General features: G+C 35.8%; 1 protein-coding gene across 1 annotated transcript in view; it reads left to right on the plus strand.

The window, feature by feature from the left end:
* The window catches only part of LOC100368970 (glycine receptor subunit alpha-3), a 35205-nt gene extending 15376 nt beyond the window's left edge, over positions 1–19829 (plus strand). Inside the window, exons 3-8 of the mRNA XM_078009856.2 lie at positions 3197–3264; positions 9004–9224; positions 11392–11474; positions 11635–11769; positions 11927–12288; positions 15271–19829. Coding sequence (XP_077865982.1) covers positions 3197–3264; positions 9004–9224; positions 11392–11474; positions 11635–11769; positions 11927–12288; positions 15271–15549 — 1148 coding nt within the window. The 3' untranslated portion in view covers positions 15550–19829. The remainder of the gene's footprint in view (positions 1–3196; positions 3265–9003; positions 9225–11391; positions 11475–11634; positions 11770–11926; positions 12289–15270) is intronic.

The raw sequence follows: 19829 nt of genomic DNA on the forward strand, positions 1-19829 counted from the left end.
CGTAATATAGTACAACCTATTACATTACGTAATACAATGGAATGTATTGCATCGTGTAATATAAGATAATGTACAACTAAAATAATTACATCACGCAATAAAGTTTACACGACACATCCACAAATACGGTTTATTCAAAGGCAGCAAGCAGCCTTCATAGGGGGTGCCAGCCATTAATTTTTCATTTATTGCATTTTTATTCTGATATTATATACGGGTAAACACAACAAATTTTAGAAGAAATATTATAATGGACTTTTTTGGAAGTATTCTTTATTATTTGGATTGAACTGCAACTGCAAAATGTTTTTCATGTTATAGATTTTTTAGTATTTTAGTGAATTTATCAGCTGCATTTCTCAAATTCGGCATTATTACTTTATTATTGTGTAATAACTGTTCTGATAATTGTACTTTTTTTTTCTAAACTTCTAGTTCTAACAATATTTTGCTACTAATAATATAATATGAGTAATCCATCAAAACCATGACAATATTATATATTTCCTGAACAAAATACGCTAACCAACCAACCAACCAAACACAAGATAAATATGTTAATTTACCACATAGGTAACACATAATTTATAAGTAATTAATATTATTAAAATAACATTACCCGGTACATGTCACGACACGATTACGCAAAGAAACTATGCAAAATACGAATATTCCATTTGTTTAGATATATAGTGTCCTCAATGGTTTTATGTGTTCTGTGAAATTACAAAGTGTGCCGACGTATATGAATATACTTCCATTGTATGCTTTTCTCCACGCATCTAAAATCAATATAAAATAGGACGTCCTGTAGTTGTTGTTGTTTTTACAGACATAGCGTCAACAGTGTTCAATTAGTGTGAAATTTGAAACGTGTACTCCCACGGGAAAACGGTTTGAAATCAAACAACATTGCATTTATATTTCACTTCCGGCAATCGATTAAGATCACACCGAGGCACTCCAATTCTTTAGAAACATTGTGACGTCAGACACTTGGCCTATATTACACAAAACAAAGTATTCATGCGAGACTAATGTGATACTTATAGAACTCTGCTAGATATGTGTACCACGTGTATTACGTCATCACTTATATACTCCCGCTCCTTTTGTCAACACTTTTGACACGTTTCTCTGTTTTAGAAACAAAATATGATTTAAGCCAATTATCACGATATCACAATAAGAATAGTGTGAATAAATATCGCCGATAAATTATTATGCTAACTCCTCGGCTGTTGGGCACATCAACGAGTACAAACTGAGACATTACCAAGCTTTAACTTGGTATTTTTAGGTGATTGGAAGGTATCGAAGGAGTCACCGTCAGTACTTAGTGCAAGTCGCGCCCAGGTCATACTTGTAATTCTCATTAAAACAACGTATTGGATTATTGGAAAATCAATGTTTATCAACACAAATTCGCATAAGCAGCCCTTAACGTGTTCGCCAAGCATCAGAGAGATTGTGGGTCTGGTTGTCCCGGCTGGTGTTTCTATCCTCAATGCACGAACACAATCACACCATCCCTGTCGCAACGGGTAGCGAATTGCAGTGAAGTCATTCCACAGATCTCTATATTCTTGGCCTGTTGGTCTATAAATAAATGAATATTAAGTAAACCTGCTACCACGATAACACTAATGTTCATATATTTCGGTAAGTGGGATAGATGAACAATGGTGTCGAACAATGGCGGTATTTACTTCAAGGTGTCGTTATGCTAATGTAATCGCATTATGCCACTAAAACATTAGACTTGCGTGGGATGGAGAAAACCCCGTGTGATTTTACGTAATAGTAGAGTATACAGGGTGATACATTCAAATCCAAATTAATGTATTTAAATTGGCATTTTGTTTCGTGGAAGAACACACATTGATAGATTGTTTGCTACATTATTGATCAATTTCATAAATGTAACACGTTATTATCATGTTAGTGTAATCGATAGTATCTTGGATGATATTTCAAAGCTTAATGACGTGTCAAAACTACGTAGAAATGCGCACAGATTATGTAATTGATTATACGGGTAATAATTTGATGCGAGGATACTATTGAGTCATATATCATTTTAGTTTTTACTTCGTAATAATTGTATTTACGAATAGTATAGTTGGTGTTACTTTTATGACAAACAGGTTTCATAACTGAGATGTGTTCGGTCATAAATTTGAACTTTATTAATATTATCTACAGCATAATGCTAATTTGACTGACAATTTAGTTTCCTAACATGTAGTTACCTTAACATGTTACCTTTTGTATCTGTGTTTGTTTTCGATATTATATGTTTACTTCATCTTAGTTGTCACGTGTTACTCGATTGATTTCGCATTACACTACCTGACGTTGTTTCTACGTATTCAACAACATTCATTATATTTAGACTATAATGTGCAAACCGCGTTACAGTAATTCTGACTCTCAGAAAAAAATACCTCTGTCTTTACACCCGACGTTTCACCTTTGAAATTCAATCTGTGTGTTCACAAAAATCATCCTTGATCAAAGTAAAATCCCCATGTGATTGGGTAATTACTGAACCATGACATTATTTTCCAGGTCCAAATGGAAATGTCATGTTCCGTGCAATTATATTTCTTGCAGTGTTGTATTTTTTTTTGCTCGCTCCATCTGTCAAAATTGATAAGCAGTTGTCAAGTCGCTGATGGTTGCGTCTTTGTTTCAATAATGTTTTCTTTGTGGTGGAGTAATCTAAGCACAGAGCGTCGTGAGAACTGCCAATTCAAACACTCATGCATTTCATTTGTGTCATTTGGTCGGATATTGTCGTAAACTTGTGAAAGTATGAAAATGAAATAGCAGAACTTGAAATTATGGGATTGGTCTAAGTGACTATCGGTGTCTAATGTGTGTGCCAGAATACTTTCTTATCAGGAGTTATCGTTCTGTTCTTTGCATTATGCAAATTAGATCTGTCGATTACACGTTGTAAATGACATGCATGATAACAATGTGATGGCAATGTCAAGTTCAATCACAGACTATAAATTGCTTATAGTCACGAGTTGTCAACATAATGCCAATAAACGAAAATTGTATTTGTTAGGCGGTTACTAGAATGCATATGACTGGAGCGTGTGGGGGTTGCAATGGAAAAAACCCAAATAAAATGGACACAGGTGCATTAATAATGTATTAAGCTTCATATTGTTTGTATCTGTAGGACCCCCTGTGGAGGTAATAACGGATATGTTTGTTTCAAGTATGGACTCTGTACAGGAAACTACTATGGTAAGTACCACATGTGTGGTAATGTATTTCTATTATAGCTACGTATAATGACCTCATTTAGTGTCTTGCTTTTCCTCAACGACAACCAGCGGTATTTGGGATCATTTAATGTCTTGCTTTTCCTCAACGACAACCAGCGGTATTTGGGATCATTTAGTGTCTTGCTTTTCCTCAACGACAACCAGCGGTATTTGGGATCATTTAGTGTCTTGCTTATCCTCAACGACAACCAGCGGTATTTGGGATCATTTAGTGTCTTGCTTTTCCTCAACGAAAACCAGCGGTATTTGGGATCATTTAGTGTCTTGCTTTTCCTCAACGACAACCAGCGGTATTTGGGATCATTTAGTGTCTTGCTTTTCCTCAACGACAACCAGCGGTATTTGGGATCATTTAGTGTCTTGCTTTTCCTCAACGACAACCAGCGGTATTTGGGATCATTTAGTGTCTTGCTTTTCCTCAACGACAACCAGCGGTATTTGGGATCACATTGAGTTTACAATAGCCTTCAGGTGACAGCCCTGACTTTTTTAGGTCAAACCATGTTAGTACGTTCACGGTCAAACCAATGTCGAATTGCGTTGATGTATTTAGTACAGGAAATGTGACGGCAGCATTCACAATGTTTACGATGGACTCAACATCTGTATTCGTACACACTTTTAAAGTCGTAGAAAAGTTGTTTGAAATAACACGTAAATCACTATATACTAACTTCAGTCACCTGTGTTCCAACATACATATGTATATAGATGTATTTTAATCTCCTTTAGAAATCAGATAAAATAACAAATACCACATTACGATGGTTGAATTTTATAAAGTTTCGAAATTGTTATCTAAACTAGATACCTTAATCACCATGACAACTAAGGCGATGTCGGTCTCTTGAGAATTACCTTCAACGGGTGTTTTTTTATCGTGTATTTTAACTAATCATGTTGGAAGAAAAAAAACGATGGTGATAGTTGATACCAAACAAAGATAAGGCTCCGATGTAATTATTATTCGTACACTTTTACCATTAGCAATAATCTATAAAATGTGCCATTTGCTTTTATATAAATGTATTTTACATCATTAACGTTTGTGACGTTTATCGCAAGAATCCAGGAGTAGAGTTGCTGTAAGTTATATCGTCTATTTCAGTTGTCAGATGAGCATGAATCAAATGCTTTGTGTCATTATAATAATACTCAAAATATACTCAACAGAAGTTACTTGAGGATATTCCGTCACCATTTACTAGTTTGTGACGAGACTATGTGACGAGTTGAATCATCATCGATCGGATAAATATAGACAAGTATACTTTACTAGACACAGAATAACAAATGGGAAAAACGGGACAAGAATTTCCGAAATACTTATTGCTAACAAAAAAACTTTTATAATGGGCAAAGTTTACGTTTAAAAAAATGACACGAATTTTCAATTAATAGTAAACGCATGTTTCAAAATTACTTATTTCTACAATCTGTCTGTTATTTGGGACATGTTTATAAGGCATTGCCAACATTTGCTCACGTGCAGATATATCACAGATGCATTAACGTATATGTTCCCTCACAGGTTACCTTTAATATAATGTATTGAAATTAGCATAGACCCACTGCCACATTTATGTTGTAAACATTCTTACATGTCTATGCGCCCTGCTTTCTCTGCTATCGAGGTAACGTTGTCCTTAATACGTTAAATGACACATCTGAGTTTACCGTCATTTTTCATATATATGTTGTCTTGTCCGTATAGAAGAAAAAACAACTATAGGTGTGAGCACCCTTCTATAATGGACAGACGTGTGAACAAACAATTATATCTCACATTAGCATAGTTGTGAGTCCTTCCTCGTGGGAAAGACTTAAATGAGAACTGATCTCATCCGTCAATACAGGCAAACATACATGACGTGTATGATGTAGTTGTGCGTAAACACGAACTATCACACGGTTTTTCCAAACCATATTAAAATGGATAATTTGTTCATGTAAATACTCACGTAAATACTTCTACATTAATCAAAAATATTCGTGACTTTTTATAAAGTACTGGCCTACAACTGTGAACTCGCCGCACTATTAATACTATAGCAATATTATTTTATTTACTTGTAAAACCGTGGACTTTGCATTATACGGCGCTTAATAATATTTCAAAACCTATTACGGGCTACTGACGAAAGTATCTTACGGACGTGTTTCTGCCCAATTAGCCATATTTACAATAAAGACTTATTAAAGCAATACACTTCCATGTCAGAGGGTTAGTTCGAACCCTGCCCTCGTCAAATTATTAACTTGTCCGAAATGTGAAACGTGAGAACAATTTACAGCCTATATACAACAATATAAAGTGAAAATAACCGCTTCTTACGTATCATTTTTCACATTGCGTTGTTACGGTCCTGTGTATAGTATGCCATTCCTAACCACACTAACCACGAAGCGAGTATTTCTGTGGTTAGGACTTGTAATTATCATCTAAGTAATCACGTTTTCAATTCCAATTATTTTCTATCTCGCTCACCACAGATTGTAAATTCAAATCTAAATGTAAATCAAACTTGACAGGCCAAAGAGGATAAAGAAGATAAATATTCTTAGGTCAACCAGAAGACTTCATTCATAATGCAATGTAATTCTTTTTATATATGGATGTAGGGTTGTAGGCGCTCGGAGCCCTAAAATTATAATTTAGCTTTTTTCTATAGATAGCTGTCACTACAGATTGTAACTGAACACGTGTAATGACTGTTTATGTGTTTTTTAAATGGACATTGTCTACGTTGTGGTTCTTCAGTTGGGGAGAGATTTATCTGCCAGAGTTTTAAGCCTGTTGGAGTTGCAATTATGTGTTTCTCAAGGCATTTGTGTCCATATTTGTTTAAATTTTGTTTTGTTTTCGGCCAATGATGCCGAAAGTGTTATAACACTTGCATAAACATACCGATAACTGTTTTGTAAAATATTGTTAATAATTAATTATATGAACATTCAGGCATTACTTTTTAGGTAAAAAAAATGTCTTTTTGAACGTTTCACATTAATTTAGGCGTTTTTTAGTATGACCTACTTGTGGTAGAACTTCGAAATGTTACCAATGTGAACGTAAGGATATTTTCAGAGCTGTCCACAAACATGCATCTATACCTTGAAAGAATTGGGGTAAACAAAACGATTGCCAATAAAATGCCAAGTGTTCTAAGCACGATCCACCTCGGGCGTGGTTGGACAACGTATCATATCAACTGTCTGATTTCAATCGTCTTTACTGTTCGAAGGGAAGTCCCAAGCTTGTTCCATTTGAATAAAGCCACGTCACTGCAATCCATTATTCATATACTGAATTTTGAAGGATCACATTCATAGATAATGCAAAGCCAATACTAACACGTGCACACAGTAGGATACCACGGAATGGCGCAATCAAAATGTGAATATACTAACAAGAGTACACCTACGACGGTCGTTCAATATGTAATGCCCCTGACCCAGGCATAGAACGAGATTAATGAAACTTGGCACAGTTATTAGTTTTTTTTCTACATAAGAACCACCCAGAGATATGCATTTCTTCCATCGTTTGATGCAGCTCTGGACACCGTTTTTGTAGAACACCCCAGGTTGGTCCTCCAACCACGTCGTAACTTCAGAAATCAAGGCTGCATCATCTGGGAAACGCTCTTCTTTTAAAAACAACTTCATGGTCAGGAAGAGATGAATGTCAGAGGGTGCAAGGCCAGGAGAGTAAGGGAGATGGGGGGGGTGCATAGCCACAGGCCCGTGATTCTGATCTGGCGACATGCGAGTTGTGGACCAGAGCGTGGTCCTGTAGGAAGAGGATACCTTTAGCTGATCTTGCCCCGCCTCTTGATTTTGATAGCTTCTCTTAATTTCATCAAAAGTGAAGCGTAACAGGCTCCTGTAATTGTGGTATCCTTTGCCAGGAAATCCGTCATCACTACTCCGTCCTGGGATTTGGTCTTTGGATCATAGTAATGAACCCAAGTTTCATCATGTGTAATCAGTCTTTTGAAAAACTTTGACTCATCTTCTTGGCAAATTCATGATCGAGCACTCGACGCGTTCTTGCTTCTGGAAAGGTGTGAGCAACTGAGAATCCATCTTGCCGACACCGTATGCATATGCAAATGGTCATGAATGATAGTTTCCCCAGAGCCTGTACTGATCTTGACCTCTTGGGCTATTTGGCAAACAGTAATGCATCGATCTTCCAAAATGGCTGCCTCAACTTGACGGACCATGTTTGATGCCTCATCAATGGCAGAAGAGGGACAACCAGGTCTGGGAGCTGTTTCCACAGACTTCCCGCCATGTTTGAATTCACGATGCCAGCGTTTTACAGGGTCATATGATGGGGCATCATCACATATTTTTTGTTCATTTCATCAAAAGTCTCATTTGGTATGCGTCCTTTCAAATACAAAAAACGGATCACTGCGCGACACTCAACTGGCTCCATTTCACGCCAGACTCAGTTCAAACACCTGTAAATCAGGAACCACAATTAGTTCGGAGCTGTTTATTGCAACATAACCCATAGAGATGTACATCATTACACATGCAAATTTTCATCTAAATCAGACAACTGAAAGTGGGTCAGGGGCATTACTTATTGAACGTCCCTCGTAACAATAACGGATTTCTCGGGATTCTGGAAGATGAAATTGTACCAAGGGTAATTTACAAACACGTGTACACTGAAGGATTTCACGAAATTCAGAAGGGGACTATAAATAATGGAGTATACTATTACGTGTACACTTAACACACTATTATAGTGCCGAAAAACTACATGAATACAGCTACTAATAAAATGTACCGTGGCAGTTCCCCTTTCCGGGGAGAGGGCTGTCTATTCGAAATCGTGGGGGGATATTACCAAACTCATAGTGAGTGATTCAATATTCACCGCTCTTTCAGGATTCTAAATAGTCTGTCCATTGGGAATTTCTTTTATGTAACCACTGGTACCGCACCGAACTGCATAATGTTTGTTTACTTGAAAGATTTTTAATATGAAATCACACACAATGAATTGAATTGGATGTTGTCTTGCAAGGTTTAAGTGTTCTATTGTGTATGACTTATATAGTGTAACTTATGTTAAATACAGGTGTGTGGAATGGATTCCTGTGAACATCGTACACCTCTGAATTTGGCCTTTTGAAGATTTTGCTTAACGGTTGCATTGTCTATTTGGCTGTCGAAAAGACGCTATAACGATCCACCAGACTGTATCTCACCTAAAGCTTACCCGTTGTTACCCGTAATGCAGAGCAGCAAAAAATGTCACTGTGAATAAGTCCCGCTATTTCGATCACCCCAACTGAACCGACTGGAATTCATCGAAGTCCGAGAGTTTTTATTTCAATGTACGCATAGTGAGCGAACTGAACTTGTTCAGTATATAGAATATAAATACCTGGACCTCGTCAGGTTACATGGAAAATTTGAACGACACATGCGACTATAATTTAATTTACCAATTTGTGGCAAATCCAATATTTCGTAAATGCATTGTTTATTAAATATAATTATCTTTCAGGTAAGCATTTTAATGCAGCACAAATATATGCGCCTTTGGAACGTTTCGATTTGTTGAATCATCACCCTCTGAACCAAGAATATTGACCCACTAGTACTGTAACCCCACTTGACAATCAGGAGGCATACGACCTATGGTTTCATTATATACATATTATCTATGTTGTAGAGTTACACAATGGACATCTTCATGAGACAGCAATGGAACGATCCCAGACTGTCATTCACCGAGTACAATCACAGTGTATCGGTGCATACGCAGCTTTTGAATCGGATGTGGTTCCCTGATCTCTTCTTCCCAAACGAGAAAAGAGCCTACCAGCATGACGTCACCACAGACAACAAACTTTTACGATTGTTTCCCAACGGCGATATTTTATACAGTGTAAGGTATGTGACGTCACACTTTGTCGTGCTTTTCACATGGACATATAATGTGTGAAAATTTAGCAGAATTTGTTTAGTTTATAATTTATAAAAGAAATTTGAAAGAAATAAAGTCAAAAATCACATGCATAGTTTCACCATTACGTCATTTTTGGTAACATTCGCTAACTAGTTCTCGGATATTAATAGAATAGAAGTTCGGACATTTTAACAAAGATTTTGTAGTTTGTCACAAAGCTCCATAAATGACGCTATAATGCAAACCTCACAAAATCCATTATCGAAACGTCCATGTCTATGTAATAGACCTGGTGTCAGCCTTTTCAGTAATCAATGAACATAAAACGAAGGAAAAACATAGATATAAGCAGTTTATTTTATGATAATTTCCAATATTTCCAGCTGTCACCAGATGAATAAATATAAGTGCATACCCATTGGTTCTTGTAATTATTTTACGGGCTTCAAGTTACGAGCCTGAATGTGCCTCTCTTAAATCCAGGTGACAGTTAAAGCGGTCACGTTTACGACTCAGAATAGTTTAGATTATAGGTGGAGGCGATGCAACTCGATAAACCCCATCTGCAGTGGTACTTTGCTTGGTATTAATTGTACTTAGTGGACAAGTGTGATCAGTAATAAAATAAAAGACAAAAAATAACGCTAAAACTTTACCAATACATTCCGCTCCGATTTCCGTTATTGCAATTGATACGGCTAATCTAATTTACAGTTTATTATGTAGAGAATGAAAACCTAGTGAGTGACTCAGTCCCAACCGTCTCCAGGGAATCCTGCATGTTTATCTCAGAGAACGATTTGATTTGCCTCCGTTTTTTAAATCTAGTATGGCCTTGATAAGTAATCCTGCAACTGCGAGGTCGATAACGTGACCTACTAATAGAATATATTAGGATCAAAACAAGTAATTTCGGTATTCGGGGCCTATGACGTCACATAGTATGTCGATAAATAGAATACATACCTCAGTCACAAATACAGCAATGTGAATCGCGAAGTTTATTGATTATATTATGAAAATAAAGGCCAATTTTATTAATTTCTTGGGCAAACTGATTGCCAGTTTATAATAAATAAGTTTATCATGAAAATACTATTCCTATCATTTTCAATAAAGAAGTGTGATGCTTTGAATCACGGGGAAAGACAAACATTAGAAAGAGCATATGGAGTTAATTAGTGCACGGGGTATTTTCTGGTGTCCAACCGGGCCATTCCTCCCCGTATATGGGGCGGTCGACCGAGTGCTTTGTTATTCACTCGCATTACCCACAATGCAACGTCCCTGTCCAGATCTCAATGGCATGTACTAGTCAAGTACCATGATATTTCGTATTAGTAAGATAAGGTAATTGCCAATCTGCAGCTGAATACGGGGCTGATGGCCTGGACATCGAAACATCAATATCGTTCCCTGCAATTACTACTGTATCAAAAGTACAATATGTCAGTGTGTACATGGCAAATTTAATAAATCGACAGACATTTCAATTACAAAGACAACATACAAGTATGCTATATGGTTTGTAGCCGCGTGTTACGATGTATTAAATGCATATTAAATACAATTTTTAATAGAGTTCGCTTTACGGTTATTAAACAAAAATAACTCTAATTACTAATAACTCGATATTGATTAATAGACAGACATGGCAATACATGACTTGTTTAGATTAAGGTTCATTTCGACCCAATTTATTATTCTTCAACTTAAAGTTCATGTCACTTATTCCGAACCTATTGCAATACATATTATTTTTTTTTATTTCGCTTGGGAACATACGGCAACCATGAAATATTACTATTATTAGACTTATAAGCATATTGCCGGTATATATCTTGATATATATGGTTTTAATGCTTTACGTTTACAAGCATTAACATTATGTGTTACTTCTTACGCTGATTACTGTTTCCATCTCTCAAAGTATGTGTTACTTCTTACATTGACCACTGTTTTCATCTCTCACTGTATGTGTTGCTTCTTGTGATGACCACTGTTTCCACCTCTCTCTATGTGTGTTAATTCTTACGCTGACCACTGATTCCATCTTTCACTGTATGTGTTACTTCTTATGCTGCCCATGGTTTCTATGTTTCTCTGTATGTGTTACTTTATACGCTCACCACCGTATTATTTATTGTATAGGTTACTTCTTACACTGACGTGTATGATGTCGCTACAAAAATTTCCGATGGATCGTCAACAATGTGCAGTACAGTGCGAAAGCTGTGAGTATATATGCGAGTAGGTTCTTGTAACTCATACTTGATTTCGATGACACGCGTGACCAGCGACAACTTTAGAGCAAAGTGATTATCTATTTTGAGCTAGAGTAAAAACCTAGTCGGGCGAAAACGGATGAATAATCTATAAACATATTTTTTTCAGATGGATTTACTACAAAAGATTTATTATTCAAATGGCGGGACGTTGAGCCTATTCAAAGGGATTCAAACCTTCAATTGCCACAGTTTGACATCGTTGGTACACGAACACTACTCTGCACAAAACAATATAACACAGGTAATTAGTTTCTGATAGTAATTTGTTACTAATTCTTTCTTTTAGTTATGAATTTGTTACGGTGCAATGTGTTATAATTATATATGAATTTGCTATTTTTTTCCCAGTAAACCGGAAATTCGGATAACTGTTGCATTTTTTTCTCAACATACCTCAGGTAACTACACATGCGTGGAAGGCCGATTTATCATGACTCGACAGATGGGATACTATATGATACAAACATATATACCCAGTATGCTTATCGTTATACTATCGTGGGTGTCATTCTGGATCAGTGCCGAATCATCACCAGCTAGAGTCGCCTTGGGCATCACTACCGTGCTCACCATGACAACGCAGAGCTCAGGCGCCAACGAGACGTTGCCCAAAGTGTCGTATGTGAAGGCAATAGATATATGGATGGCCGTGTGTTTGTTATTCGTATTCGCCGCCTTAGTGGAATTTGCTGCTGCTAATTATAAGTCTCGCAAGAAAATAGGAAAAGCCGATCGACAGAAACGGCAAAAAGAAAACAAGGTGAGACAAACTACTTCTGTCTGGAGACAAATTTTGTATGGGTCCATAAAATTCGATATGAGTTTACTCGTATTCCGCGTTTTCGAATCTTTTATATATCAAGTTTGAACTATTTTTAGCCGTTTTTCCATACGTTGACCATGCGCTGTATTATTAATCAGGTCACAATTGTATATTTATTAGCTGTATAAATTAACTTCGGGTGCGAACGCCTGAATCTTCCCAGGCCATCACTGCGCATGATCACGGCACAAGACGCGCACCAATAAGTGCATAAAGAAAAATCGTGTAAACAATTGTTCGACGCCATCTTTGTTACTTATAGTCGCGTGCGTTGTGTTGACAGTAGGGCAATTTCATTGGCGAATTTTATTTAGCCCGATAAGACACAATTCAAAAAGAATTGATATGTCAATGAAACAACTCCCAATGCTAAACAATATATTAATAAAAGATATCCATATTGCATCTATAAAGATAACGCCCCATCCCAAACGTCTCGTCAGTGTTTAATTGATGGACGCGGGAGCACCCAGTTACACTCACAGTAGTGCCACGTAGATAATATGTCGCAAAACTGACGTAACGTTGAGATGTGTGAACTGAGGAAATCGCGTTTTTAGTTCACGCGCGTGGTGAATGGGATTCAAGATGACGGCACGCACGATTCGTGTTTCGCCGTGTGTCAAAATGACTCGAAATATTATTTGAAATTGAAATATTTTCAGTACGTTGTCAAATTATCTTATCAATGAACAAGGTTCCGATAATGTTTTATTATGAATGAACTGTTTCTCATAATTTGTGAAATAACAAACAAAATGGCGCTGCCAACTGACCGGAAGTGCACCATTTTCAAACTATTAGGATACTTATATCTCTTTCATACTCTTCCATATATACACATGTTATCTATCGAGCTCGCTGCGACTGCTTCGTTCGCAAATAATATGTAGCAGGCAATGCCTGGCGAGCGAGCTCAGCCGAGTAGTTTATTGCTGTACTAAAAATAGAACTGACGTAACCATAGAAGGTCGAAGCGTGTGAACTGCGGAAGTCGGGTTATTAGCTCTCGCGCGTGTTGAGTGGAATTCAAGATGGCAATACGCACGATTTGTTCGTCGCCGCTGATCAAAATGACCCCAAATATTATTCAAAGCTGAAATAGTTGTTCAGTCCGTTGACAGAAATTGATTGCATTTTTATTGAACAACATTCTGAAAATGTTTTATCAAAAATGAGCTGTTTTCGCTCAATTTGTGAAAAAAAGAAACATAATGGCGGCGCCCAATTTACAAACTGTTAGGGTATAGAGGGTATATACTCTTCTATATGTTCGCTAAAGGGCTCGCGTCGCTGCGCTTGCTATGAAATATACAATCAATGTTAATACAGTTAAGGGAGTCTATCAATTTCATCAACTCTCGCATTTATTTATAAACCGCACGACATTTCAAATGACCACGTTGTCACATTACATACTGACCGTCGTATGTATCTAAATAACGATGGACTAACATAAGCCACAATTATCTTGCATATTGTCAGAATAATTATAACTAACGACAGACAGGGTTCGTGCAATGAAATTTCAAATGGTCTAAATATGTATATATGTAATTGTGACTCACATGGAGGTAATCTTGGCGATTATATTAACAACTTGAAACGCTTTTGCATCATCACCCGGAATCCAAGTTCGTTGCTAAACAAGAATGAAATTCGAGGTCACTTATTCTCAAACTGAAATTTCACAATGAATATGATTTTTGATTATGCAAATATCATGCACATAAATTGGTTTATACCATTGATGAGACTTTTGCTGTTTCTCATTGTGCATAAGCATATTCTTGTTTTATTTTTATTTTTAACTCAAAATTGTCCTACGCAAAACAGAAAAGTATATGCCCGCTGTTATCGTTTATTTTGCAAACCAGGAACAATATCTGTCTTTTCTTTGTGGCTTTGCTTGTTTTCAATTAGTGCCCCAAAATTTAAACGTTATGTCAATATTTCCTCTGGTATTTTCTATATTCAGGTCAAATTTCTCGGTGGTTGTCATGCTTCCCCCAAACATGAGATCATATGTTATTTTTTGGGATTTGTTAGAGGCATTTGTGAAAGGATTTACAAATAGGTTAATAATACATCTGAAAATCTGTATTAAAGTTTTGCACGTAGAGCCAAAATCTTGATAATTTCCATACATATTTTCTCCCAATGAAAAACCTAACCGTTTTTTCAGTAGTTTGCTTGGGGACGTCTTGAACATCCATCATATCAATCAAGTGAAAATAAACTTGATGAGCGTTAAATATTAACAAAAATCTAGCAAAGTTTCAGCATGTAGCTAAATGCATAAAGTCGAATGATTTCTGAGTAAACGCAACGGGACGCTTCTCTACCCTATCACTGGCGTGAATAGAAAAACATATGTTGAATACATTTTACGTATATTCTTGCCCGTGACATACTCTAATTTGTTGACATTTTTATTATATGTTTCAATTTTTAAATGTAATTCAAGGTCATGTTTGAGCCTATTGTGTGATGATAGGAAAAAAATGAGCTACGAAATTCATTTTATGCTTAAAGGGCGGTAGTCGTTGCGTCGCGCATGTGCAACATTTGTGTTGATAAACATTGATTTTCCCACAATCCAATGCGCTCTTCTATTGGAAGTCATAAGTATGAGGTTTGACCTGGGCGCGACTTGTACTAATTACCGTCAGTGACTCCTTCGATAACTTCCAATGACCTAACAAATACCTCATTCAAACTTAACATATCAATTTGTGCACGTTGATTTGCGCAACAGACAAATTCGCCATCTTTGTTTATATGAGACCCACATATCTCGCGCATGCGTGGCACGACGACTACCGCCCTTTAACTATAATAACTAGCTATAGTATATTGATACTGCAATGCAATCTTTAGCATATCATAGTTTTAATGACTTTCTCATTTCATTTTCAGCTGAGCAACGAAAACAGCGAGAATAGTACTTTACTGGAGATGAAACCAATACAGACTTACATCAAAACAGATTTTAAATCTATGCCATCGACGGTTACCAGTGGCGCGCAGCTGTCGGACACCGAGGTGAAGGTGGTTCTTCACAAACCACCAGAAACAGACTGGGCACAGTACATCGATTACGTTTCGCGTGTAGCCTTTCCTGTGGCGTTTCTTCTGTTCAACATAGTCTACTGGACCATGTACATGACATGGTACTTTAATCCAGACGATGATTAAAAGTAATTACAGATATCCTGCGCAAGTCGATCTCTAAGTGGATGTTTGCACATGCTAGGGTATAAATTGACACTGGATTAGATAGAGCCACGTTATGTCACACACAAAATTCAATTTATTGAGACGTACACTCACACTGCTCTATAAATAGATCGTAAATTGGATGTTATGATACATGGTAACAACCAGATACATGTATTCTATTAATGTTCTTAATTGACTGAATTCTTTTTAAAGAAATAATAACTCACATAATTTTCTGCATACCCTTGCCAGACACATTTGGTGTAGAAGTGACTGTGAATTAGTTAAATTGTTTTACTTTAATGTCGTATGTTTTTGTGTTTGTTTGTTTGTTTTGTTTTTTTTGTTGTTGTTTTTTTTTTTTTGTGATACACTAATGCGGCAACAGCAATATAAATCAATGTATTTATATGAGGAAAATTAAAACTGAGCTAAGCAGTAAAATGTGTAGGTAATTAGCATAAATGTTCCCATGCATAAATTACATAATAAATGAAAAGCTACATAGTTTTACCAATGAAAATGCAACTTACTAGTGTTCAATGTATATTTCAAATGCTTTGGAAAGATCGATACCAAGGCCCAAGCCATCTAACTATGAGTTTGTTTCATTTGGTGGAATAATATTAACACTTATTTCTGGAACTGATTTTCCAGTTTCTCATCTGAAACTGGACAAGAAAAGATTGTGTTGTTTATCGCTTTATGAAACTATTTGGACAATATGATCTCCGTAAACAATAACTCGTAACTATTAAAGTGTTCCCAGCGTGGTTTATCATGAACACACATGTTAGTGTAGTAAACGAATACTCACAAACTGATATGTGATGCACAGTAGTGATTGTGCATCTTTTTCCCTCAGCGACTGTAGTAGACATTAGTCAAACACTGTCTGTATTGATATTTAGCGTCTGGGTTTCCGTAATATCGCTTTACATCTTAAGATATCGCAAAACCAAACACAGCAATTGCGGATTTATATACTCTAGTTACTGAAATAGAATTGCTACTAAGGAGAATGTAAGATTCCGCGTTAATAATACGCAGATACTAGCGTTATTTCTCTTCTAATTTACGAGTATAATATTGGTACATCGGGGAAGACGAAGATGAAGTTTCACGCTAATAGTATGCTCTTGGCAAAGAAAAAAGAAAGATATGAGGTTATTATCAATCATAGCTCTCTGTTGAATTGATTATCTATTTCGTTTGGACTATAATAATCTTTTATTAATATTATTTACTGCTTAACTGTATTTATGCCTGAAAAGATATCACTATATGGAAATTTCCAAAAAAATAGGTCACTATAGAGTACAACACTATCCATAACATAGTTGAATACAACAAATAATGTCCAGGGGACCAAGATCAGTATATGAGGGGCGGTAGGTTGTGAATTGTTGATTGATTTCGCGATCTTTCTGACTCTTTCAATTTTACGAGGAATAAAGCTTCCATTTAGGTTTCAAACTGTAATGAAGTATATGTATCACGTGACTGACTCATTGCCGCGTGTTTTGCAGTGTGTAACTCATGTTGCCGTGAGCAGGAACAATAGTATAACAGTTCGAATTAAGTTAATATCCATGTCAAACTAATTAATGTATGCATATACCTCACACCTGATGTCATTGCATAGTGTGTTTTAAATGTTTCTACGGTTTTTCGGTTTTAAGTTCAGATGAATCTAAATTCAAAAGAAATTGCACATCTGAAAAAAGGGTCAGGGATAGGGCACGACATGTTGAAAAATGGCAAGTTACGTATTATGTATATGTCACTTTAGGTTTGCCTGTTTTTATTGACGTAAGAAGCTCAGTATGAATATATCCACATCTACCTCGTTTACCTGTCACAAAGAACAACAACTTACAGCAGAATGTGCTAATTACATGTTAGTTACCAATCTTAATCAAATGATTCTTAGACATTGTGGAACACTTATGAAGCAAACTGAATAAAGCAATAAGTTTCTCGATTAATTTCATGTATTGAACATGTCCTAGACCGCAGATAGACTATTTCACAGTACTCGTGTTGTAATCATCGTCAAATTGTATGTGTAAATGTGTCCAAATGTTTCGTATATATATGAAAACTGAATTAAATACTTTTTATCAAATACAATGGTCAATGTTATATATTTGCCCGTACACCGTGCTGTTGATATAACAAGGCAGGTCAGACTGGTATCAACATTGGTTTCGTGTTTTAATCTGTCTTGTATGGAGCGAGCTGTAACCCTGTTACTGTGGCAATGTACTCAACTTCCTATTGTCACATTTATATTCGCTGCACTGCGCACATTTATGAAATAACCATAGTTATGCAACGCCTATATCGTTATATTTCCTTTTTGAATATGGATACACAAATGTCTATACAAAAGCCTTAAATAAGGAATAAATAATAACCCATCGCGTATATAGTACGGCTTAAATGTTGAATATAATATTAAGAGGGCGCTAGCGACGCTGTTGTCCTTTGTAATGACATATAGCGCACTCGTCCAACTGTCACTCGCTTTCGGAAATGTTGCCAATTTGTAAAAAAAAAAAAATGAAATGTAACAATAGTAATACAATCGAGGCTATAGTATAATCTTGCCCAGTACTCGGTGAGATACATATGAGGAGTGTACCGCGGTAAGTACTTATAGCGCCCTCTTCCGTGCAAACGCTGTCGTAGACCACATGGGAGCCATGCATATGTCGTGTGTTGACATATTAATAACCTCTATTAAGATGGGGAAATATATATCTTTGAAATTCTAATAGTTCCGTGCAGTATACCCCGCGTCCCTGTTCTGGCACATATAAGAGATGTGATTGAACGTATGTGATACTTCGTATAGCTACATAAATGTATATTTATATATAAGTATCACAAGTTTCAAATGTTTCGTTCCAATATAATGTATTTAGTAGTTGTATAGAGAACATTATAATATAAGAACAGGAAATCTTAAGGCTACACGAATTTGCATGTATGCATGTAATTTATCTGGGTTTGTTAGAAAGGTATCTTTCGGGGTCGATAATGTCATTGGTTGTTTGTTGTGTATTATATAAATCGATAATTAGAATATTGTACATTTCAGTTGAATATGTAGTTACTGTAACTTATATTTAATATGTCATCTCAGGATAATGTCAGTTTTATTTAAAATTATACTAATTTACGATTAAATTTCATTCTACATTTGTATTTATGATAAGTTGGTGTGTATTTTATTTTGTAAATTTAAGTTTCGCATGAAATCATTTAACACAACAGAACTAAATAATTACTATATACTTGAAAGACACTAAACATTGTATGATAACTTATTTATGTAGTATCGTATTTAGGCCGAAAGAACGTACTATTTAGTTCATTTTAGTATGTCGTTCATTCATTTACTCACTTCATAATCTGTTTGACAAGTTGACATGTGGAAATAACACGTGTGGTATCTATTTTGTATATTATATAAATGATAGTGTATACATGTTTTTATCGTATCGTTATTGATATTATTGAAGACGTAATTAATAAATTACGAATAACTTGTTCTCTGTATCTTTTATCACAAGACTTTTGAAATAATTGTTGCGAGACATAACACAAATCAACATCAGCAGTGTATACAAACAAAACCGTTATTGACTGATAATATGGAAGTTTTTTGTGTAGATAAATAAACATACCCATATTGATATTCCAGAACGATTACAATAAGGCGATTCAGAAATGATAATGCACGATCACAAATATCACAATTTCGAATTTTGTTGGCGGTGATGATGCAGAACGGTTTCTCGTGTACAATGCAATATTAACGTGATATTACCATAGTTTATTTTGATGACTTATTCAGAATACTAGTAGTATACAAATCGGTTTTACGGTGTGTTTTTTTCTTCTAATTTTCAAAGTAATTTCATAGATATATATTTCAAAATTTCTAAGTTGCTAAAATTTGTACTTAATTCTTTTTTGTAACACTTCAGGTGTATTTCATTAAACAATGGTATCTCAATTAATTTGAACGTTCTTCCATTGTACACAGTTTTAGTTTGTTATAAACCAATGTGAGTTGCTTTCCTCGATGATCGTATTGCCAGAACAAACATATTGGTTATCACCAAACAGAATATGTTCTTCTGTGTTCTAGGTTGTCGTCGAGAATGTATAATTATTCATTTAATATTTACTTTTTTTACAATTAATGTATTCAACTGTTATTAAACATAATTCAATAATGACAA

This window comes from Saccoglossus kowalevskii, chromosome 4 (assembly GCF_978046115.1).
Source record: "Saccoglossus kowalevskii chromosome 4, keSacKowa6.1, whole genome shotgun sequence".
In the NCBI taxonomy this organism is placed as follows: Eukaryota; Metazoa; Hemichordata; class Enteropneusta; family Harrimaniidae; genus Saccoglossus; species Saccoglossus kowalevskii.